This window comes from Aphanomyces invadans (genome assembly GCF_000520115.1).
Source record: "Aphanomyces invadans strain NJM9701 unplaced genomic scaffold supercont1.14, whole genome shotgun sequence".
Taxonomy (NCBI): domain Eukaryota; phylum Oomycota; class Saprolegniomycetes; order Saprolegniales; family Verrucalvaceae; genus Aphanomyces; species Aphanomyces invadans.
The window spans coordinates 1,093,586-1,116,587 of record NW_008580159.1 but is presented as its reverse complement, the minus strand read 5'-3'; the positions used below and the strand labels follow the sequence as shown (position 1 = coordinate 1,116,587).

Here is a 23,002-nt window from a genome sequence, read left to right as displayed (position 1 = left end):
CGGCGACGCATGACGCGCGCGACCAGTGGCGAGAATGCTGCACCCACAGGCCAGGCAGGATGGTTTCACTACAGGTGATACATGAGACGCGTCGCTGTGAGCAACTTGAGTTCCAGTGTTTCGGTGAGGCCCCGTGGGCTCTTGCCCAAAGGCCTGTGTAACAAATATCGTGTCGACATGGGGGTTTTCCCCATGTCCACGTGGAGTTGCCTCTGTCTACTGGAAAATCAAACCGTCGACGGGGAGACCCATCCGAATGCATTGCGTTTTTTTATGTCAATTTCGTGGTCCTGTTTTTGCATTTTTGATGGATCGACACGATTTTTTGATACATTTGTAAAAGGACAGAAGGAAGCTGGATGTTTTACCATATTGCACGAGACACATTCGAGTGTACACATGCATGTAGGTTCTTGGTGGGAACGCCGACGACACAACGGGATCGAGGGTGGTGTAGCGAGCACCTCATGTTGAGCTCAATTGGACTTGTAACATCGAATGGCTAGGATTGCCGATTTATAGTGTTTAAGTGGTTTGCATCATCCATCGACACTCGGGCCATACAGACCTCGCATTACAGTAATGTGAGCCCTGGAAAAGGTCGACACCCCCAAAAAGCGGACCCCCTCTAAAACATGATCTACTGCCTGTATACTTCAATACACCTCAGAAGTGTCATTCCTTTTGTCGATGGAAACTGTAGATTCAAAAAAACTGTGATGGACCGACGGAAATTCGTATGATTATAGCCAATCAAATTGGAAGAAGGCACGGAATTCAATGCCGTGCTGGTCACGGGGAATATTATATTTAAGAGGTATTGTGAACATGAATTTCCCTTCGATTGTAAATTAAATTTTAACGTAACGCAGCTGTCGCGTAGGTACGTCGGCAAAGGATTCATCATGGCAGCTCGAGGCCGATGCAACTTTCATACATAAGAGGTCATCGTGTCCGAAGCAGGGTAGACAGATGTGGATGGAGGATTTCTTTGAGTCGTTCAAAAGAACCTGTTAAAGTTGATATTACTGACATCCGCAAGTTGGGAACAACACTCTGCATGTCCAAGCGTCATTTACAGTTGGGAAATTGTGCCAACTTCTTGAAATTTGGGTAAAAACAATATTTTTGCACATTTTGCAGAAACTCTATTTAGAATGAGATACAAAATTCTTGTGATTTTTGCGCGGTTTCCGAATTTTAAGCGACAGGCAATTTTGTGCAATAGCACCTGGTTGGTGCATTTCGAAGGGCCGAGTTCCTCAAGACGCCAAGTGGCAGCGCCGACCCCTTCCGAAGGATCGCCAGACGACGATGGCAGACTACTACGAGACGCTTGGGCTCCCCAGGACGGCCTCACAAGATGAGATCAAGAAGGCTTACCGAAAGCTTGCGATTAAATACCATCCAGGTAGGACGCACCATCGACGGGTCATTCAGTCGACTCATCCTTCATGACTGTTGAGGGTTGTAGACAAGAACCCGGACAATCAAACGGAGGCCGAAGTCAAGTTCAAAGAGATCGGCGAGGTCTTCGGCGCCTCATGCATCCACCTCGATACTGTTGTGATTCACAGGCCGCGAATGTTGTAGGCGTACTCGATCCTGTCGGACGAAGACAAGAAGCAAGCGTACGATCGGTTTGGAAAGTCCGCCGTCGATGGATCCAATGGCGCGGGTGGCGGCATGCATCCGCACTTCAACCAGCACAACGCGGAAGAGATATTCCAGGCGTTCTTTGGCGGACAAGACCCGTTCAACATGTTCTTCCAGCAGGGGATGCATGCCGGCGGCCATCGAGTGCACATGTCCAACTTTGGCGGTGCTCCCGGGTTTGCATTCCATTTTGGCGGGCCAGGAGGCGGCATACCACATCAGCGAGGGCGACGGGGGCAAACACGGCAGGACACCGGCAGCGCGCAGGATGCACCACAGCAACAAGGAGGCGGTCTCAGCGGCGGGAACCTCATTCTCGTGTTCCTCTTCCTGTGGATCATGGGCGTCCCATTCAGCTATCTCTGGATCCTGCTCATGATCTACGGCTACTTTAACAGCGCGTTTGCGTCGCTGAATTGAGCCATTCCAATGATAATTAGGACACTCCAGGAATTTGTACGAAAAATATGCAATTTTTCCTCTGTCTTGGCTCGATATGTGCAAATTTTTGCTGAGAGTGCCACCATATAATAATGAAAATATGCATTTTTGCATGTGAACCCCCACGTGGCGTTCGCATGCGATCGACACGTCATGCATCGTTCGTTGCATGGCGAATGTACGTGTCGTCGCCGTTGTTTTAGTCGCTGTCGGGATCGGCGTACAACTCACGTAGTTTGCCGATGAGATGGAGCGGTGCATCGACTGCGAGCATGTTGATGACGAACGACGGCAACGACCCGCCCAAGTTCATGTGGACAAGCATGGTCACTTCGCATGCCGACGTCGATGTAGATCGGATGACATACCCCGAGAGGTATGTTGTAGCCCGGACATACGAGGGGTCCAATGGAGCGGCATCGTGTTTGACGGAGCGCGACGCAATGACGATAGTTAAATTCTTCGATTCGATGGACTCTTCCTTTGCAGTCACTACGACAAAGTCGCGAGCAGTGGTGGGGAACACAGCCTTGGCTTTGACGTGCAGCACCTTTGTGCGGTCATCGACGTCAACCAAGACATTGCACACATCCGTGTTTTCGTCGAACGTTTTCATCTCCTTGGGATCAGTCAAACGATCTGCAAGAATACGAGCAGGACAGCGGACAATCCCCACAGCCTTGATAACGTTCCAGTCGTTGTCGTCAACGACACCACGCGAGATGTTGATGCCGTCGTACTCTTTCACGTGACTCCACGCGACTGACGTGTCCTTTTCAGAGACGCGGTTCATCAGCATGCGCGCGCTCTCTCGTCCGAACGCAGCGTAGTCCGCGTCGGGTCTTGATGCCGTTGCCATGGCGCCAACTGTTGAAAATGACCGTGAAATTGACACCGTCAGCGGCTATCACTATTCTCAAGCACTTATCTTTAAAATATCGTCACTCGTACAACGCATTTTGAAATAATAAAATAAGTTTCAAAGTACGTTTGTCCCTTGACTTAGTGACACACCCTCATCTACACCACTAGCCACTCTGGCGCCAGGGATGAAGGCACCGACGGCGTGGGGATTTGCGAGGCAACAACGTACTCACGGGCCAACGACGATGCGAGCGAACAGCTTATGTGCAAACACTTCTTCCGGCAGAGGGATACGAGGATATTGCCTTCACTAGCAAGGAAGTTCGTATATCTCTCACACTGCCGTCGATTTCAACAGGCGCGCTGTCCAAGTGCATCACGTGCTTCAAGTCATGCGAAGCGAAGGTTCCACATTGGCAATGAAAATGGCTTATCGAATAGCTGCACTTTCACGAAGTGGCGGCGCTCCTGGTCCCCAGATGTGGACTCGCCGCGCCATGTGATCGCGGGGACTAGGTAAGCATGGAGGTGACCATCAACCCCTCGTTCATCCTGCCTTCGTCGCTGCTTCCACGCAAGTCCACTTCCAACCCTCGTCCATGTCGATCGAACAAATGCACGTCGTGTTCGTCATGGCATTCATGTTCCATGGTGCCGCTAGCTGCCGGCGGTTCCGCCGTCGAACGATAAGAGGTTGCTTTCCAAGATTTCGACGAACCAATCAAATCGCGTCGAAGGTTATTTCCAGCCTGTGAGCGTCCCGCGGCATTCTTCAAACGCGCTCGACGACGACAGACGCCTCAGGCATGATGGAGACCCCGGCAACGATGCAATCGGTAGGTGTGAGATGCGTGCACGACGCGGACGACGAAGCTCACGGTGTGTGCTGGACTATTAGATCATGGAGTTCTTCAGCAACAAGCATGACGACGTGAATCTAACGCCAGAAGAAACACGCAAGGTGTTCAAAGTGCTTGGACTGGAGCTCACCGACGACCAGATCAAACTGTTAGAAGACATTCCTGTCGATGGTGCGTGTGACCTCTACATCGATGGTAGTGATGCACATGTCACACACTTGACATGCGACTAGAGGTCATCCAATCCATTGATGCCCAGAGTGTGTCGCGGCCAACGTCGGTTGCCGGCGACGTCGACGAAGAAGAGGAGAAGCAATTGCCCACACTATCACACATGCGACAGGATAATACCATCTCGTACAACCAGCTCCACGAATTCCTGCAAAATTGCCACCTCGACATTCCTCAGAGTGCAATTCTTGAATTCCTTTCAGGTTGCGCACCTGCCGCCACTAACCTGTACGTGTCCACCTATCGTCATCGTCCATGTTGCTCAACGACACGTATTGCTGTAGTTTGGGGGCCGATACGTTGTATGTGGACAAGGAAGGATTTCAAGCGTTCCTGCAACGGCACGCTGTCAGTGAACCCTCCCCCTCGAAATCTGCGAAGAACCGCAACAAGAAGCGCAAGGCAAAAGCAAAGAAGCGCGCCAACGCCGCGGCTGCGTCTGGCGTCGCGCCGTAGTTAGATTGTGTCAACCCCAAATCAAGATTTGGTTTCATTCATTCAAAGACGTCGTCGTCGTCCTCCCGCGCCGTCGAGTTATCCGTGGTGATGCCCAAGCCTTCTGGTATCTGAACGTGATGTACTTGGACTGCATTACGTCGCACTTCTGACGGGATCGCCGACAGCTTTTCCGACCGCGCGCGGTAGTCGACGAGGAACTTTTGAAAATTCGGAAAATCCACAAACGTTTGTTCGTCAGATTGCCTAGAATCTCAAATGTCAAAACCGCATATCAAAATGCAAAAATTTCAATTAAAATTCGACGGTTTTCACGGAAATTGTATCATTTTGCTCCTTCGATCTCGAAGGAGCAAAAAGATTGGCAAAAAATACAAAAAATACCGGTATGCACCGCAGACAAAATCTAGATCGCGGAACGTACGTGTACAGCATGAGGAAGCGGTCGAGATGGGCGGGAGGAATGTTCTTCTCGCAATTCGCGAGAAAGTATGCAAGCTGATGGGGAGTCACTTGATCGCTGCGGAAATGGTCGACGACTGCCCACTCGGCAATAGGGTCCGAGGACTGCGGCGTGCGAACGTGACAGTCGATGATCGCGACGAATTCTTGTGAGATGGGTCGGTCAGAGTCCGATATCGGGACACACACACACACACCTGCGAAAGACATTTGCTCGAGATCGAAGACATGCGACTCGTTCACGGAGAGCCCAAGCTATCATGGCGTCGTCAGATACTACACGCGAACATAAAGCACTTGCGAACCAGTCGAAAGATGCGAAGAGCTTGGCCAGACGAGAGGTTCCCATCGCGATTCGTGTCGTAGAATACAAACAGCTACAATGATTCAAGTTTCACAACGATGCGACGTAGCTGACGAGCGCCATCGGGACATACCGCTCGCATACCAGCAACATCGGTCGAGCTCAACTGTGACATCCGATTGTCCGGCGGTTGCGTTGGTGTATCTTCGTCCATGTCATCCACTCGGCGTGAATGGCGTCGGCAATCCACCTTGACGAAACCGCCGTAACGACCTTTCCCGTCCGAGAAGTGTGCTTGGCGCACGCCGCCGCGCATACATGCACTTAGCCCTGGGAAGTACCTCCATCCACGAGGCGTCCTTCTTCCCTTCCATTGCCGCGGTGGTCGCGGGCCGTTTCAAGATTTTGACGAAGCGGAAAGAAATCCACCCATTTAAACCAAGCTCAAATTAATATGCATTCTTACTTATAACCACTATGCTGAATACATTATTTTAAATTGAACAATTTCAACCCACGCATGTGCCCAAGTTTGTTATCTCGCCTTCGACTTGCTCCTTCGTATGAAGCATCCATGGCTGCTTGCGTCCGTCGCCGCCGCCGCGCTTGGTAGCACTATCGGTGGAATGACTGCAAGTCTTGAGGGCCTTGCTGCATCGCCGCGGGATCCCGACATCGACACAGTTCCCGCGGGGGTGCACTGTACCAAAATACGCAAATGCGACGTTCACAACGTTTGTGTCATCGTATGCGAACGCGGCACCGTCGCGATCGCACCATGGGCCGACCGTGCACTGGCGCTGCAGCGCAAGCTTGCCTACACGCATTCACTTTGTGACGCTCAGCTCCCCGGCACGCACAACTCGGCCATCACCATCGTTGACGTATGACGTTCACCCCTGTCCTGTTCTCACCCGCATGCGTAGGGCTATGGCGTGGAAGATCATGTATTTCAAAAGCTGCTGGCGTACATTCCATGGATGCCGCCACATCTCAGCGTCCACACGAACGATCAGGTGCCATCCACCGCATTCATGCCATTGACCTTGCCCTACCTCACCGTTTCTCCAGCTTTTCTCTCTCACAGATCAACTCCGCCTGGGTGCGCGACTTGTCGAGCTTGACGTGCACTGGGTCGACGACGATCTGCGTATCGCGCACTGTGGTGGGTTCGAGTCGCCGATGTTGGACGAGCTCATCAGTTGGTTCAACAAAATCGCCAAACGGCTCGGCATTGAAATCCAGTGGGATTCAGAAACCGTCGGGTGCATGCCGTCACTGAGCAGCATCCCTGCGCACTCGCAACGACCAGTTCAAGACGCGCTCGACGAAATCGCGGCCTGGCTGCATGCTCCTCGTACGTGTGCTCGATCTCGTTCGCATTGAACGAATCGCCCGTAGAAAACGAGCACGAGTTTCTCTTGGTATACTTTGACGACGAGACCAACCTGCTCAAATGGCACAAAGTTCAGCGGCTTCTAGCGTCGATCAAAAAGTCTTTCCCGGTCGCCGAGATCCTGCGGCCCGACGACACTGGGGGCAAACCATGGCCGACCTTTGACACACTCCTAGCTCAAGGCAAGCGCGTGGCGTTCCTCACGGCGTCCGACTACAGTCCGGTCGGGAACGAGCTGCTTTTCCACAAAATGTCGCTGTGCTCATGGCAAGAACCCGACCTCCCCTTCGCCACGTACCCCGACTGCCGCTTCGCCGGATCGTCCGTGTCGACGCTCACCTCGCACGGCGTTCTCTTCCGCCCTGAAACGAGCGAGATTCAATATGGCTTGCTCAATGCAATGGGCCACTTGGGCCCGAACCTGCACCTGATCGACGAAGCAGTCCTCCCCAAGCTCCTCGAGTGCAACGTGAATATTCCGTCGCCGGACAACATCACGCCGACGCGGATGGAGGCGATGGTGTGGTCGTTCGCCCCGTCCGAGCCACAGGCCGTCGGCGCGTCCGAGTGCACAGCCATGCTTCGTCCGTCGGCGCGATGGCTGTCGCGGCCGTGCGACAACTCGACACGCATGGCCATGGCGTGCAAAGCAGTGCACAATGCGACGTGGATAGTCGCGCCGATGACGACGCACGCGATGGACATGGATGGAAGCAACTTATGCCCACAAGGGTTCAACCCGACGACGCCCACCAACGGCTACGAGAATCGGCTGCTGCATGACGCGCTCGTCAACTCACCAGCCCGACTACGTGTAGCAGGCGCGTGGATTCCGTTGTCCCGCGCACTCTTGACGCAGGTGTTTGGAAGCCAAGTCTCGACGAACGTGTACGACCGACGCGTGCACTCGCTCGTGGACTCGCCATGACGTGTACGGATCTAAAACCAATGGAAACGAACGTGCGAGTTGATGTACTACTGGTGGGGAACTCGGCCAGTGCGGATGTCGAACTGTGCCCGCTCACGTGCGCAGGGGACCGCGGCACGACTCTTCACGATCGCCTACGATGACAACGTCGGCCACGACCCGCCGAGTCGCCGTGGACGACGAGAGTTCGTGCTGGTGCCAGTGACTCGGTCCAAAGAAAACGGTGGCAGTAGAGCACACAACCAAGGTGTACCCACCAGGCAAAGCAGTCATGACGTCCCATCTCGAAATGCCGACGTGGAGCGCGGGCAGACGCACCGCATGCCACGTGGCCGGAGCGTCGCGTGCAATCGACGAACGAATTTCTGTGACCCGAAACGAAGTCCGAAACGGCGCGAAACCGAAGCGAAACGAAGTCCGAAACGGCGCGAAACCGAAGCTTGGCGTGCAGTCGAACGAATTTTTGTGACCCGAAACGAAGTCCGAAACGGCGCGAAACCGAAGCGTGGCGCCTGGCTGGCCCATCGAAAACACACTCGCGATGGCTTGGACTAAAGTTGCTCCTTGGGACATGGCCGCGGTGCCGCCGCCGCCGACGACTCCATGGCGGGCCCGACTTCCTCGGCCCTCCAAACGCCTGGACCTTGTGTTTGGCGTCGCGTACATTATCCTGTCTATCGCGTGTGCCATCTCGTACGCGTCCATGTTGGCTCCGTTCCTCGAGAACGATCTCTTCTGGACCAAATTCAACACGACGGGGGTCCATGCGTTCGTAGCAGACTACTTCAACTCGCGCATGTGGAATACGTCGACGGCGGCCGCCCTTCCACTCTTCGACCGGTTGGCTGTGGAGAAGAACTACGCAGACGCGACCACGAACGTCGACATTCAAGCCACAGACACACGGCGCATCGGGATGGAGCAGATGCAGGACATCGGGGCCGCCATCCTTGCGCTGCGTGCCCAGACGACGGGCAACACTGTCGTTTCTTTCACGTGCTACTGCTGGCTCGACTTTACCAAGATTTGGGAAGTGGCGCACACCGCCAAGCGGCAGCGGCGGTGCCTGGATCGATACACACATAACGGCGCCGTGTACATGGAATCGATGCTACGCAATACGCAGTGGACGTCATGGTACAAGCAGCACGGGATGGGGTTTGACATGGCGTACGGGTCGGCCGTCCGCAGCCATCCCCGCGGAACGCAGTGGTTAGAAGCCACCACGACCGCCTTGAAAACGTTCTCGCAGCCCCAAGAGCAAGCGTACTGGCTATCGCACGACGTCACAGAGTACACCGTGTCGTGGGCAAACGGCCAAGACCACGGGCTCAGTGACGTGGTCTTGATTCGCAACGCGTGGCAAACGTTTTCGATCCCGATCAAACACCTCATCCAAAAGTCGCGCGGAGTGCTCTGGACGAGCACGATTGCGTCCTTCGGCGTGTGGAACGACCTGTTCTACGCCCTCGACATGACGGCGAGCTTGGTGCGGTCAGATAACGCGTCTTTCGTCCACTTGGGCGAGGACCTGTCCCCAGAGTTTTGGATTGGCGTGTACCCCTACACCATGCCGAGCATCCTCCTCCACGACTACATTGGGCCCCTCGGGGCCATGGACCTCAAGTACGTTGCAGTGCCGGTGCCGCTCTTGGCTGCGTACGACGATGTCGCCAACCGCCTGCGCCACCTCTTGCATGCAAGCGCCCAGTTCTCGGACACGTACAGTCGGTTGCCGGCGACCCCGACGACAATCATGCTGCCGCCGCCTGCAAAGTGGCAGCACCAAAGCGGACCATGGACATTCTTTGGCGGGAATCTGTTCTGTTACGATGGCCATGGCCATGACTATGTCCAAGACGGCTTTGGCTTTGATGACGGATGCACGGAGCCGTTTATGCCCGCAACCGTGCGGCCCTCGCGGCGGTCGGCGCTCCTCGCCTTGTCGTTGCAGCGCCTTTCATCACCGTGGTCACCGTCGAGCCATCCTTTCCTACAGAGTGTCGAACCAGCGCTGGACCTTTTCCTGGCACCGCCGATTGCCAAGTCGGTACTGCTACCGCATGACCTGCATAACACGACCGCGGACGACGCGTTTCCAGTGCTCGAGTTCGTGCAGTACGCCGCCGCGGTCAACCGCACGCCGGCGCTCCTGCGATACGCTTTGCTCGACCCTTCCGATCCGCTGTGGGCAGCAGCGGGCTGGATCATGGTTGTCGATTGGATTCAAGGATCACGGGAGGTCGTGCGATTCGAAGGGGACGACGCAACTGTCGTACTCATGTCCCGTCAGTCTGAATCCATTTCGTTTCGCCCGGACCCGCTCGGCGTGCCGTCCCGATTCACGTCGCTCGTCTGGATGTTGTTTGTCTACTTTAACGGGGTCCTGTGCCTCGTCCTGGCCTTCCTCGCACAGACGATCGTGCTCTTTCGCGTCGCTCCTGCAGGATACACCCTCGTGACGTTCAATGCCATCACTGGCGTCGTTTGGATAGGTCGACCCCTCCTGCTCCTCCGCGGCACCATCGCGATGGGCGTCCTGAGCACGTCCGCCATCTCACTGACGGCCGACCCGTGGACACAATTTTCCGTCGCTCCGCGGTCGCTGTGGTCCGCAATGGTGGCTGCTGGCGAGACGCTATGGCTGACCCTGGCGCTATGCGACATCCTGACGCTGTTTACAACGCGCCACACCAAGAAAATCGTCGCGCTGGCGTCGGCGATGATCTGGACCAGTTCGGTCGTTCTTGAAACGACGGCGCCGATCGTCCCCACCGCCACCATGGATCGGCAATGCTCCAGCAGCTTCATGGACATGCAGCTCGAGTGCGTGTCCGGTGTGGTCGAAATCGGGAGCTACACGCGCCTGGTGACCCTCGGGTTGATGCAGATTGGATGCATTGCCCTCGCCTGCGCTATCGTTACGCTCTGGTCGGTCGCCACGTCGTTGCCGCGGCGGCCACCAGCCGCCGTCGTGTCGGCGTCCGTCATGGTCCCGTCTATCGCGCACTACTTGATCGACAACGTGTCGGCCGTCTACTGCGACCGTACGGCGTGTGTCATCAGCGGGTTTGTCCCGTTCATGCACAACTCGAAGGAGCACCTGTTCAGCGTGTTGCTGTGGCTGATCATTCCCATCCAAGAAGCGCAACGGCCGTCGGAGCAGCCACCGCCACCACCGCTGCTGGCGAGAACCCCCGCTGACATGCACCCGACTCTAAAGTTGGGGGCACTGACGCTCATCATGTCGTCGTTGCCTGCGAGCCCACCGCCCGTGCTCCACCCTCCGCATCATTCCCGGAGGTGGCTCAATCGGTACCGCGTCGTGCTGGGCGTTGTGTTTTTGATCTCGTCGGCCGTGTCGAGCGTCCTCTTCTTTGTCGTGTCGCAAGTCAAGCTCGCCAACGACTTCTTATGGGCCGACTTCAACACGACCGGGATGCACTCGTTCCTGGCAAAGGTTTACAACACGCAGCTCATCTACCGCCGTGGCGAGTTTCTGTATGCTGGGGACGGCAGCCCCGCGCCACCCGTCGTCCTCGCGCTGGGCGATCCATCGACGGGCGATTCGACCCTGTACAACAAATCGATCGCCGAAGTCAGAGCGAGCGCGCTGGCGGCGCGCGATGTCCAGTTTGACGAGACGTCGCTGCTCGACAACATCCGCGGCCTTCGGCGAACGGATGGCTGCGACGCCGCGTGGATTGCAACGCAGTATTGCTTTGTCGACTTTGACCAGCGGTGGGAGATGGCGACGTCCGCCCGTCGCCAGCACCGTTGCGCGTCCATGGCCATGAACGGCGCCGTGTTTCTCGAGTCGTTGCTGCGCAACACCAACATCCGGGCATGTTGGGGCGACGCGTTGGAGATCGGGATCGATCGCGACTTGCAAATGTCGATGGCAGGGCGGCAGTGGCTCGAGTCGACCGCCGCCGTGACGACCTCGGCACCCGACGAGGTCGCATACTGGCGCCGCCACAACATTACGTCGTACGTCGTTGCGTGGCAAAACTACAAAGCCCTCGGGATCGCGGAAAGCATTCGAGTTCAAACCACGTTCGCCAGCACGTATGCGCTCACCATCAAACAGTCCAACGGGACGTACCGGTTTGCGCTGCAAACGTCGTTCAAGATGCACTGGGGGTTCGCTAACGACCTGGCGCTTGTCGTGGCCAACATGACTGCGCGTGATGCGATGCCCATGTTGAAGCGCGCGGCGACGACTACGATAGACAAGCCAGGGCGTAGTCTCATTCGCGGCAGCGCCAACTATGCGTTTGCCAACGATTCCGCGATGGAATCGAATTTGTTTGCCAGCAACTTGTTGGCGTCCCCACTGAACGCAGGCCTGGCGCTCGTTCGGGACGCCGTCGGTCCGTTTGGCACGATCGATGTCCGCCATGTCCCGTGCCCCCGACCGATGCTGGCCCTCCTGCAGGCAGTGACCGTCGCCATCAAGACCGCCATTGCGAGCACACTCGACGCCCAGGCGTCTGTCCTTCCGTCGCGATCGACGTTTCGCCCCGCGCCACGCAAGTGGAACGAGCTCAACCCGTACGTACTTGGAGGGAGTCCATTTTGCCCGAGCCAAACGACAGGGCAAGTGCTGCTGACGGGGATTTTGACCCAATTCAGCCACTCGGCGTCATGCAGCGGCGCATTTGGGGAAGTGATTCAACTCGACATGGAAACGGGGTCGCTTGCGCTGCTTGCCACGACGTCGTCGCAAGCGAACGCGTCCGCGTTCATCCACGACGTGTGTGCGGCGGTCACGGTCGCGACGTCCACGCCGCGGTGTTTGTCGACGCTCGTCCCTCTGCTGCAATGGATGCACACATACCTTTCGTCCCAGGAGTTGGCGGCGCTCGCGACCCTTGTCCCAGCGGCGCAGCAAGCTGTCGTTGAAACGCACGTCCAGGTCATGCAGTTTGTCCAGCCCGTGGGCGTCGACACCGACATCGAGCTGTGGCGGCAAGACTTGATCGACCCGATCGGCGATCCGCACTTCACAGTGTTGGGATGGTCGTTAGTGGCGGAATGGGCGCAAGGGGCGCGGGAAGTCGTGGCGCTGCATGGCGACTCTGGCGCGCCGCTCACGGTCATATCGCTCCGCGACATGCCCGACACATTTCAGCCTAGCGAATTGGAGACCCCGACAAATGTCGCGTACTACTGCCACAAGTGCATCCAGTACACGACGAGCGTCGGGTTTGTGACGGCGGCCATCACGCTCGTGTACACGTTTGTCAGTGGCGGCGACGTCGAAGGCGGCAACTTGCTCGCCATCAGTCGCGTGGCTGGCGTTGTGTGGGTCGGCCGGCTCCTCCTCTTTCTCCGAAGCATGGTCGCGATAGCCCTCCTGTCAACGTCCAATTTGAAACTCGACGTCCGCGGCGTGTTCACAACGATCCAGGCACCGCATCCGACGGGAGTTTATGTGCTCCTGACGTTCCTGGCAGGGCTCGAAATTTCGTGGCTCGAGACGATCCTGAGCGACATCGGCATGCTCTTTACCCGCGCACACACGGCGTCGTACAAGGCGTACAGTTCGGCCATCACATCGACGCTGGCTGTGTTGCTAACGATTGTGGCGCCGGTCCAGCCGACGCTGGAACTCGCGCGTTCGTGCGACGTCGTTCAAGTCGACTTTCAAGTGGTGTGTCTAGCCGGCACGGTCGCGATCGGCAGCAGCACGCGGTTTGCGCTCCTGTGCGCGATCACGGCCGGCACGTTGGTCGTGTGCTATGCGTACCAGCGCATGGCCCATCCGTCGTTTGCCCTCCCGCCGCATCGCCAGTCCCTGTGGCTGCCCGCGTCGGCCTTTTACTTGTACCGAAAAGCCCCGTGGGTGTTTTCGGACATTCTCTTTCTCGACAAGGCGTCTGCGTTCATGTGCGGTCTCGTCAGCATTCGACATGGCGACGCCATTTACGTGCTCGACATCAAGACGTGGCGCATGTTTACGATTCGCATTGACGACGCGTTCCGATCGAGCCACTTGAGCCAGGACAAAGGCGATCAAGCTCGAATTGACATGGCGATTCCACTGCTTGAGTAAAGAGTGGGTGATCGACGACAGGGGGGCAGTGGAAGGGACGAGAGGGCATGTGGATTGCGGCGTCAGCAGCTCCATGAGGACTCTGGAAAGCGAGGTTGACGGATGGATTCGGCTGCATTCGACACAAACACGATCGAGAGCGACAGCTGCCGCCATTCGTTTTAAAACAAGATCTCCATTTCGATGGGAGGACTCCATCTCGTGGGTAGCTCAGCGATGGAAACGACGAGCTGGTCATGCGCCGCCGGCTATGGCGAGGCGCCCGGCGCCTTTGGCGCGGCCGTGGCGGTTTTGTATTTTTCAATGGTGTCCACCCAATTCTTGAGATCCGTCGCCGAGTCACTGCGCAGCTCGAACGTCCGGCATGCATGCGGATTCGCTCGAGTACCCATGTCAACAACAATGTCAAAGGCGTAGTGGCTGCCGCTGCACATCCATGGCATTCAATCTCGAGGAGGTGCCGTGGCCCACAACGAAATGACGGACGTACCGCAAGTGCTGGTGCGTCACAATGTGCGAAATCCGCGCCAACGCAAACGTGCCGCGCGGGGCAAACCCGCGCATGTGATCTTCTTTCGAATGAAAGTACGTCATGACGGCGGTCCGGGTGTCGACCTTGAACCACCGCTTCTCCCATCCCCGAAACAGCGACGAGCTTTTCTTCTCGAGGTATCCTTCGACGACGGGCAACTACAAGAGCATCCTGGACGTTGACGAATGGAATGGACACACATTGTACTTGACGACAGTCGAGCTGCCGCGAGAGTTTCAACGAGTCGTGCAGCAGACCGAGCATGCACAGCCCCACTTGCCGCAAATCCCCCGCGGCAATCAAAGCAATATCACACGCGAGGCGATTTACGTCCGCGTCGACGACGTGCCCTAGTCGTTGTGTTAATTTGAATTTTCGACGGCATTGTACGTACCAGCCGCGACAAGATGCTTTACCCCTTCGATGCGGTGCACGAGGATCGGGAACGTCGTGATCGGTTCATGGACAGTGGATCGATCTGCTGGAGCAGGATCGACTCGAACAAACGGTGGATGGGATGCTCCAGCCACCGCTGGGACGTGGTCGGCGCTGATGTGGTGTTGATGTCGGTGGGAGGGGGGTGTCGAGCCGACGGCATGGCTCAGGTTGCGACGGTTGGGCGAATCTGAAGTTGCCGAGACGGCGTTGCCACGTCAGCGACGTCTGAAGAGCACATGCAAGAAATGATACCGTGGAGGATTTGGTCAAGTCGGTTGTCGGAGAGAGGCGCCGAGCCAACGGACAGAGACCGCATACGTGTTGGGGCCGTGACCAACGGCGCATTCAGTGCCTTGCCGTCATGTTCACGGGTATTCATGTGGCTACCAGCGTGCATCGACCCGAACACACGTTTCTCTGCAGGGTGGGAGGATGATGGCTTGACTGAACAATGGACCGCAACGTCCTGTATCGCCATGCGCAGGTTCGTCTTGAGCAGCGTCATGCTGTTTTGAGCCATCGTCGGGGTGCTTTTCTCCGATTGTACGCGCTTGAAGACCTCCCACGGAATGTCCTCACTCTGTCCGTCGTCGGCTCCTGCCCACATCGCATACGTTTCGACGCTTCTCGAATGGTAGGCGTCTGCGACGGCGGCGTTTCCTTGGCTGTGCGCCACCAGACAGAATGAAAACACGGATGCAAAGGATGAAGCGTACATGTGGTGCACAAGAGCCAAGCTGTTCAGTGTTTCTGCTACCTTTTCGTGATCTTTCCTCGACCTGGTTGCGACGGCGGCCTTCTCCCGCCTATCGAGCGCCTTCTCGAGATGCTGCACAGCCAACGCGTGGTTCGCGTACAGACGATAAGCTGTTCCAAGTTGCTGCAGTGTGTCACCAACGCATTCGTCGGGCCCAAACTTTTCATGGATGACAAGCTTTCGATGGAGAAGCGGCAATGCCTCGTCGTACTCGCCGCCCATCATGCAGTACAGCGCCAGTTGCGCAAGCAAGTCGGCCACATTGATGTCAACTATGAGCGTATGAATGCTTGAGATCACCGCAACGAGATGTCGGCATTCGGAGTGTACATTCGCAGTAGACTTTTTCCGCTTCGTGGAGGGCTTTCTTCGTCTTGATCTTGACCTGTAATCACAACCTCAATCAGTAACGACGCATGTGCGACGTCGAGATCGGTCGCCATTTGCACCTCCGTGAGGATGTTCGTCGCCGTGCCAGATCGCATGCTCAGAAAGCTGCTCGTTCGCCGTGTCAGCGCCATGGTCTTGGCCCGATCTTTCCCGTGAGGATTTCACCCGTCCCGACATACCTAAATTAGGCATACACATCATCTCTTACGCCTAAACAAAAGATAGCACCTGGCAAATTGTTGAATCGTTTCCTCTAAAGATAGTCCGTGATACGTATTTTTATTTTGAAGGTACACTTCATGGATGCCTAACCTAGGCGTGCCACGAACAAGTATGCAAATCTCTGGCAACTGGATGCAATGAAGACAAGGCGGCGCGCGGGAGTCAATCTAGTTGCGCTTCTTGTCGGTGCCTTCCTTGCGCGGCGACGAGCAGTAGGACGTGATGAAGAAGTGCATGAAGAGCCAGAAGAGCGACTGGATGTACACTAAGTACATGATCGCGATGTTCTGGGGCGTGCCCTTGCACTCCTTGGAGATGGTCATGACGGCTTGGACGTTCATGGTGACAAACTGAATGAGCTGCATGGTCGTCAAGTACTTTTTCCACCAGATCGTCTTGGTGTGGGCGCTGACGAAGTAGTACGTGTACATGATGGTGTGGATGAACCCGTTCAAGATAATCGTGAGGTAGATGTCGCCATCGTACAACGCGCGGAAGTTGAGCCAGTAGATGGAGAAGATCGTCAAGTGGTGGTACACGTGCAAGAACGAGAGCTGCTTCCACTTCTTGCCAGCAATGATGAAGAACGTGTCGGCAAAATCCAGGATCTTGGAGATGTAGAACAACCACATGACGTTGCCCATGACGGGGGACGTCGTGTTGTAGCTGTTGCACGGCATGACGGAGTAGTTGTGGCGGTACGCTTGGATGCCGGCTTCAATGCACATGTACGAGCAGAGCGCAATTTGGATCGGGTTGTACACGAATTGCAACGCCGACGTGTTGAACGCAGGCACGCCTGCTTTCATCACCAGCGTCCCGACCATCACAAACGCCAAGTACCCCAATGCGATGGCAGCCGCCGAGCTGAAGTCAGCCAACGGCCAGTCCACCATAGGGTTCTGCTTATATTGCCCGCTCGGGTCGGCCCAGTCAAGCACAAGCGACTCGTACGGCGACGTCAGCGCCTTGAATTCCGTCCACAATGCAGCTGCCATGTTCAGCGAGTTTCAAAATGACACTCGCGGGAGGATTGGTGGGCCGAAGCGTCCATGGAGGTCAACACTGATTGGCTAATTTAAAAAATCGAAGCTGGTATGTAGACAATTCATTGGTCAAAAGGGTTTGCGTTTCAATATTTCAACCAATTAAAATTGGAAACGTAACTGTCTGCACAGCGTGATGTCAGCACAGTTTTGGGAATTTTGAAACAGGTTGAGCAAACACGATTTGCCAACAAAAAGAATGAAAATTCATCAACTAGTACTACTGCAGAGAGTACTAACCATATTAGTACTACTATATTCCTGGGACACACATGCAGTTGTTCGGATAAAGAGAATTCCGGATAATCCACCTTGTGACCTGCTCATCGCGCGGGAGCCTACCTGAATGGAAGATGAGCCGTGTGCGTACATGGGCATGCGACCGCTGTCGGGGGTCCCGGCGCTTCGACGGAAGGACATGGACATCAAGGAAGAATTTACGAGCTTGATGCAGACAAAGTTGCATGCCCTATTGGAGGCGTTCATGGCTGAGGTATTGCTATGCTCCAAACCCGTGGCCAACCTGTCGGTCATATTCTAGCCAGTGAAAGAGTTCAAAGTGTTCAAAAGGCTGTGGATCGACCAGCAGTTCTCTGCGCTATATCACATTGACTTTGGCAACATAACTCGCCCAGAGATTACATATCTCATGCTGCGTGCGTGTTTGGGTGCGCTGCTAGAGGCACCGACGAATCTCGGGCATTCACCGGTTGTGTAGGCTCTCTATTACAAGCCATATCACTATATGGATGGTCCATCAACCAAAAACGTTGTGACAAGGAGGGAGGAGTATTCTTGTGGCACGTCATCGGATGCACGTTCGCGTTGTACAGCGCGTACGAATGCCAGATCACCCCGATCAAGCAGAAGATCCTCCTACACTTAGGTGCCATTCCATACCCCTCGAGTCACCTTGTTTAAGTGGTTATGCACCTTCAGATGCAGCGGTGGAACTCGCAAAGCTCCCGCTGTGGACAGACCTGTGGCGTCTGCACCACCGAAAGCCCACACGAGAACTCGAGCACATGCTCCAGCACCTTGACACAACCGGTGCGTTTTGCAAATGCGTGCGAGGGTATTCGCTCCCTCGAGCTGCCCTCCGCCTGCCAGTCCCGCCGTCCGTCCAAGACCTGGCTCTGGATCAGTTGAGCCTCGATGGCGCATCCGCACATGACACGCCATCACCCTCCATGGAATCCCCTGAAGAGGTTTCCTTCCTTTGGCACCATGGGTGTTCTTATTTGAACGTGTCGTGGATGGTGTCTAGGCTCTTCCACTTGCACTGGACACGAGCGAAATCGAGCGACTTCACAACGAGTATATAGCAGCGATGTCGTCATTTCGAATCTCCACAAAGGTATACAGGACGGTACCAAAGGCAACGATGATGTGCAAACGAGAATCTTGTAGGAAGGAAAGGCCGCGGGCCAACGCCGCCGCGCCGCAGTGTTGTTCAACATGCCTGCAGCAACAAAGCAGAAGGAACTAACTGGGTTTGTGCAATCGCTGCATCGCGTTTTACAGGGTTCGGACAACACGGAGCCAGACGAGCCTCGAGATCATCCCTCGATTGAATCAAATCGGCTCTTGCACGACGAGGCAGCATTGGCTGCGATCTTGCAAGCCGACTTGGAATCCGAGCTCCTCGACGACGACACGGACATGTTGACCAAAGGGGCGAATCACACCGAAGAGAACGATCGGTCCAATGCTCCATGCGACGCGAATATAGTTGCAAATGCTCCTGATGGAATCGTTGAAACGTCCACAGGACAGGAGCAGGCGAAGACCACAACGTATGCACCTGTTCATGCCGAAATCAGGACAGAGCTAGCCAGTGATGACAACGATGATGAGGACGGCGACGATGGGTGGGCGCAAGATATTGAGAACGAACTGGTCGCTTCAAACCCTGCGGCCCAGGCAGAAGTGGCTCCTTCGACGGCAGACCCATCCAACATACTTCCCGTGGTCGAGCTGTCATTATCTTCCTCGACTTCAAGCGAAGATGACGACGATGCATTTGAAGCTGAACTTGAAGCCAGCGTTCTTGCTCGTCAAGCAGTGCCGTCCGCCCAACAAGGTCCCTCCACGTCGTCTACCCCCTCGCAATCGACCCAAGTGTCAAAGCGGTCGGCTCCACCTCCTCGTGACCCGACCCGAGGTCGGCCATCGAGTTGTTCGAGTCTCGATGGCACAAACAACCTTACTGTGCAGCCGATTGACCCCAACGTCGCGACTTGGACGGCACAGGAGGCACTGCAGTCCAAATCGAACGTGGTGACAGCTTCGCTCAATCTTGACACGGAAGTGTTTGCATTGCCAGCATTGTCATCTTCGTCGGACTCGAGCGACAACGCGCTGGACGAGCTGGAACAAGAAATCTTAGCGGCGTCGGCGAAACTTCGACCTGCCGACAACGCCAGAGAGACCCTGGACAAACCTCAACTAAATCGACCCACTGCGGCTGCCACGACTAACACAGCCAAGTACACCCAACCAACTTCACGTGCCGAACCGCGGCCCACCCCACAATATGTGCCGCATGTTTCACACAAGATTTCAACAGAGCCACTTGTTCAACGAGACCCAGTGCGACCTCCCTCCAAAGATCAGCCCACTGCTCGGTCACTAGCCAGGTCTCGAGCAAGGGAAATGCTTCGCCAGCCACCAGTAGCTTCTGCATTGCCACAACAGAAGTCGATCATGGCCGTGCCGTCGATTCATCGCACTTCGATAGCAGAAACTCGTGCACCGACTGAAAATGCGATTGAAGAGACAGCAAACACCCCTGCCACCATCCCGCCACTACGTCATCCTCCGTCTCCACGAGCTGGGTCACACTCGGCAAGTCAAAATCACACCATTCGAATGCCGTTGCACAGTGTCCAAGTTGATGGACCAGCTACCTTGGCCAGTTCGCCACTGGAAGCGGCGACTCCACGAGGGCGACGTCCGCTGTCAAGCTCACCGATTCAGTCGACACGACCAATGGCGTCATCGAATCATGCGGACATGTTGGACGTTGGCTCGACCCGATGGCTTGGATCCGCTTTATCGTCCTGGAAAGGACGTGATCTAGCGGCAAGACCCACTCCGCCAGCCCCAACGACGGCAGAACCACGCTCCAGTGCTTCGAAGAATTCCCCACCTCCTGTTCACGTCAACGCGTCAACGATAGGAGTGGCAGCAACAGCAACAAGTCCATTAGGGACTGTCTCAAGAGCTGTGCAAACCACAAAACATTCCGCAATTATTCCGTCAAAATCACGGACAAATCCACCACGACAAGCCCAGGTTGCTCAGACATTCACACCGCCACTGGAGCAGGCGTTGAAAATGGCCCCCGTGCCTCAGCAACTTGTTCAAGTGGCACCAACGGCGACCTGGCATGTTGCACGTGACTCGACTTCAGCATCGGCAACCGTCCAACCTGCAACGCATGCAAATCTCGTGCGCGAGAATTCGCCGTCGGTACGCATTGTGGGCGAGCACAGCGACGACTCGTCGTCCGATGGACTGCGTGAGCTGGAAAAGGAACTGAGGGTGGTGTCTACGATGAAGCGAGTGAGCTCTGTCGAGACGAAACAATCCAAACCGCGATTCAAACCAACGAAACCCCAACGGCCCATCAAACCCACGATCTCGCAAGACGGTGTTACTGTGACCACGGACGACGAATTGGCCGAGCTGGAAATGGAACTGGGGATACTCCCACAAACCCGTGCTATGTCCTCTTCCAAGTCGTCGAATCCAACGGAAACAAGACCAAACAAGCGACCTGCAGCGACGTCCCCTGCTGCTCACCCACGGAAGAGGAAGGCGGCGCAACCAAAGCTCGTCCACCCACTATCGTCATCTGACGATAGCGGTTTGGAAGCGTTGAATCAGCAACTGGGCATCGTCACATCAAAGAGCAGCAGGAAGTCTCCATTGGCAACGCCACGGGGGACGGACCCACCGCGAAAGAAAAAAGCTCGCGTAACGAAGGCACCACCAAAAGAGCGAACTCTTTCAACCAAAGCAAGCAAGGCAGTGGATCGCGTGCCTGTCCAACGGAATGCCGCTCCTGGTGACGACACATCCAATGACGAAGCCCTTGCCGAGCTGGAGCGGGAGCTCAGCATCATCACCACCCATTCCACGAACCTGATGAATCAAAAGCCGAGTCGACCGGACCAAGTTGAACCAGACACAATCGACTCGGACGATAGCGGCCTCGCTGCCTTAGACGAAGAACTTGTCAAATAATTTATTGCGTGTCGCGGTTTCTCGTGTAGTGTTCACGACGCCATTCATTGTTCAGACAAAGGTCATCGACCGTCCCCATCATGACCATGGCCGGAAGCAAGGCCTTGCTTACGAGCTGGAAAATCCCATATCCTCATAGATGGCGCCATGATTGAACGGTAGCATTGGAGCCCTCGGTGATGCCACTACGGACGAGAGCCGTCGGCATACCGAGAAAGCAAGGACAGCACCCGAGAAGCTCAGGTGGAGTGTGAACTTTGCAGCAAACGGATCGACTATTGCACCGACGGCACCATGGTACCGGCGCCAGTTGCGTCGCCCACAAGGAGTTCGCATCGAGCGCTGGGAGTTGTTGTATCGGATGCATTCGACCCCAGAGCACTCAGCTCCCAATTAGCCGGCTGTCGACATGCCTTCTACGTCCCATGCGGATTTGGTGAAGGTCTACGCAACATGCTACCCCACCGGGCACACGCAGAGGAAGAAGTAGGTAAAATGAAGAATGAATTGGCAGGATTATGCTATCTAGCTCAGCTACATGAACATTGAAAGTTAAGGCGACTCGTGGGTGCAGTCGCTAGCAATCCAGGCGACTTGTTGTGAGGTCACCTGGAACCTTTGGATTGTCGACCGACTTCAATGTCACAATGGAGATCTATGACATGTGTCCGGATAACAGTACCGTAGAACTGTTACACCACCCTTTCAGCACACGCCCCGAGATAAGTCATGAGGAGCCTTTCATATGGTACCTTGTCATTTGGCTTGACTTTCCAGTGCGGACGATACAGTTAAAGCCACAAACGTAATTGACGACGCGGCGAAGCCGCAGGATAAGAGAATATTGTGGTCCCTACGTAGATGTGTTCGAGAAATGTTTTGCAACCCAATTAAACTCTCCAGTGGATGATATTGACGGAGAATTCGCAATAATAGACAGATTTCGCAAATGCATGCCGTATTTTATCCGCAACCCAAAAGTCAGAACACAGATAGAACAGATCGTGGTGAAAGGTGAATTTCGCACATCATCCGCTGCAAACTTCTTCTATCCAGATAACATCAACCAATCAGAAAGAACTGGCTACGTGTGCAGACATTCGCCATGCTCTCGTGCCAAGAGCTTGAAGTCCTCCTCAAGAAGAGGCGCACCAGCACTTTCAGGCAGCGCATGCGACTTCTGGAGCTTCTTGCGTTTGCTGTTGAGCGCCTTATTGTGCCCGACGTGCGGTTTTCACTCCACACCATTAGCGACGCGGATTCCCGACTTAAGTTTCGCTTTGACGTCGTTGGCATTCAGCGCCTTGTGACCGCTCTCCAACTCCCTGCCGTCATCATCACTGCTTCACGGAACGCTGCCTTGCAACCGAAGCCCTTTGCATCACCCTGTTCCGAATGTCCTATCCCCGCCGCTACTACGACATGATGGCAACGTTTGGTCGATCCAGGGAGTCCATTTGCCGGATCTTTAGCGATGTAATCGACATCTTGTTCGGCAAGTGGAGTGGCCTCCTGTACTTTTGCGACGCAATTGTGGTTCCAAGACTTGCGGTGTACGCCGCTGCCATCAAGACCAAGGGATCGTTCATGGAAAACATTTTAGGGTTTATCGACGGCAGCAAGTTTGAGACGTGCCGTATTACTCAAAAGCGAGAACGAGCGCGTGCGAAGTTTTCGGACCTCCAGCGATTGATCTACAGTGGCCACAAG

General features: G+C 55.4%; 10 protein-coding genes across 13 annotated transcripts; 6 read left to right on the top strand and 4 right to left on the bottom strand.

Moving 5' to 3' along the window:
* The first annotated feature begins 1,214 nt into the window (after positions 1 to 1,214).
* H310_07689 (hypothetical protein) lies at positions 1,215 to 2,975 on the top strand. The gene is made up of 3 exons (XM_008873121.1): positions 1,215 to 1,411; positions 1,475 to 1,530; positions 1,594 to 2,975. The coding sequence occupies exons 1-3, from the start codon at positions 1,315 to 1,317 to the stop codon at positions 2,074 to 2,076; spliced, it is 636 nt and encodes a 211-aa protein (XP_008871343.1). The 5' UTR covers positions 1,215 to 1,314; the 3' UTR covers positions 2,077 to 2,975.
* On the bottom strand, positions 2,097 to 2,981 carry H310_07688 (hypothetical protein). The gene has a single exon (XM_008873120.1). It carries the CDS (start codon positions 2,954 to 2,956, stop codon positions 2,297 to 2,299), a length of 660 nt encoding a protein of 219 aa, XP_008871342.1. The 5' UTR covers positions 2,957 to 2,981; the 3' UTR covers positions 2,097 to 2,296.
* Positions 2,982 to 3,740: 759 nt separating this feature from the next.
* H310_07687 (hypothetical protein) lies at positions 3,741 to 4,556 on the top strand. Its single transcript, XM_008873119.1, has 4 exons — positions 3,741 to 3,797; positions 3,860 to 3,992; positions 4,055 to 4,280; positions 4,337 to 4,556. The coding sequence occupies exons 1-4, from the start codon at positions 3,768 to 3,770 to the stop codon at positions 4,506 to 4,508; spliced, it is 561 nt and encodes a 186-aa protein (XP_008871341.1). The 5' UTR covers positions 3,741 to 3,767; the 3' UTR covers positions 4,509 to 4,556.
* On the bottom strand, positions 4,454 to 5,682 carry H310_07686. Of its 2 annotated transcripts, XM_008873118.1 has the most exons (5): positions 5,408 to 5,682; positions 5,276 to 5,347; positions 5,168 to 5,225; positions 4,933 to 5,116; positions 4,454 to 4,754 (listed from the first exon to the last, which is right to left on the bottom strand). In XM_008873118.1, the coding sequence occupies exons 1-5, from the start codon at positions 5,588 to 5,590 to the stop codon at positions 4,547 to 4,549; spliced, it is 705 nt and encodes a 234-aa protein (XP_008871340.1). In that variant the 5' UTR covers positions 5,591 to 5,682; the 3' UTR covers positions 4,454 to 4,546. The 2 variants fall into 2 exon arrangements, with proteins under 2 accessions (XP_008871340.1, XP_008871339.1); XM_008873117.1 differs by having other exon boundaries at positions 4,933 to 5,225.
* A 109-nt stretch (positions 5,683 to 5,791) lies between these two features.
* On the top strand, positions 5,792 to 7,789 carry H310_07685. 2 transcript variants are annotated; one of them, XM_008873115.1, is made up of 4 exons: positions 5,792 to 6,158; positions 6,201 to 6,290; positions 6,346 to 6,631; positions 6,676 to 7,789. In XM_008873115.1, the coding sequence occupies exons 1-4, from the start codon at positions 5,838 to 5,840 to the stop codon at positions 7,596 to 7,598; spliced, it is 1,620 nt and encodes a 539-aa protein (XP_008871337.1). In that variant the 5' UTR covers positions 5,792 to 5,837; the 3' UTR covers positions 7,599 to 7,789. The 2 variants fall into 2 exon arrangements, with proteins under 2 accessions (XP_008871337.1, XP_008871338.1); XM_008873116.1 differs by having other exon boundaries at positions 6,201 to 6,631.
* A 380-nt stretch (positions 7,790 to 8,169) lies between these two features.
* Positions 8,170 to 13,656, top strand: H310_07684 (hypothetical protein; the record flags this gene model as incomplete). The annotated part of the gene is made up of 1 exon (XM_008873114.1): positions 8,170 to 13,656. The coding sequence occupies one exon, from the start codon at positions 8,170 to 8,172 to the stop codon at positions 13,654 to 13,656; it is 5,487 nt and encodes a 1,828-aa protein (XP_008871336.1).
* Positions 13,657 to 13,904: 248 nt separating this feature from the next.
* H310_07683 (hypothetical protein) lies at positions 13,905 to 15,904 on the bottom strand (the record flags this gene model as incomplete). The annotated part of the gene is made up of 8 exons (XM_008873113.1): positions 13,905 to 14,082; positions 14,147 to 14,346; positions 14,396 to 14,538; positions 14,583 to 14,813; positions 14,879 to 15,291; positions 15,343 to 15,655; positions 15,714 to 15,768; positions 15,833 to 15,904. 8 exons carry the CDS (start codon positions 15,902 to 15,904, stop codon positions 13,905 to 13,907), a joined length of 1,605 nt encoding a protein of 534 aa, XP_008871335.1.
* A 114-nt stretch (positions 15,905 to 16,018) lies between these two features.
* H310_07682 (hypothetical protein) lies at positions 16,019 to 17,001 on the bottom strand. The gene has a single exon (XM_008873112.1). It carries the CDS (start codon positions 16,991 to 16,993, stop codon positions 16,163 to 16,165), a length of 831 nt encoding a protein of 276 aa, XP_008871334.1. The 5' UTR covers positions 16,994 to 17,001; the 3' UTR covers positions 16,019 to 16,162.
* Positions 17,002 to 17,361: 360 nt separating this feature from the next.
* Positions 17,362 to 19,676, top strand: H310_07681 (the record flags this gene model as incomplete). Of its 2 annotated transcripts, XM_008873110.1 has the most annotated exons (7): positions 17,362 to 17,534; positions 17,583 to 17,709; positions 17,760 to 17,927; positions 17,981 to 18,249; positions 18,309 to 18,398; positions 18,452 to 19,579; positions 19,611 to 19,676. In XM_008873110.1, the coding sequence occupies exons 1-7, from the start codon at positions 17,388 to 17,390 to the stop codon at positions 19,674 to 19,676; spliced, it is 1,995 nt and encodes a 664-aa protein (XP_008871332.1). In that variant the 5' UTR covers positions 17,362 to 17,387. The 2 variants fall into 2 exon arrangements, with proteins under 2 accessions (XP_008871332.1, XP_008871333.1); XM_008873111.1 differs by having other exon boundaries at positions 17,362 to 17,709.
* A 143-nt stretch (positions 19,677 to 19,819) lies between these two features.
* Positions 19,820 to 21,331, top strand: H310_07680 (hypothetical protein). The gene has a single exon (XM_008873109.1). It carries the CDS (start codon positions 19,913 to 19,915, stop codon positions 21,290 to 21,292), a length of 1,380 nt encoding a protein of 459 aa, XP_008871331.1. The 5' UTR covers positions 19,820 to 19,912; the 3' UTR covers positions 21,293 to 21,331.
* Positions 21,332 to 23,002: the final 1,671 nt, after the last annotated feature.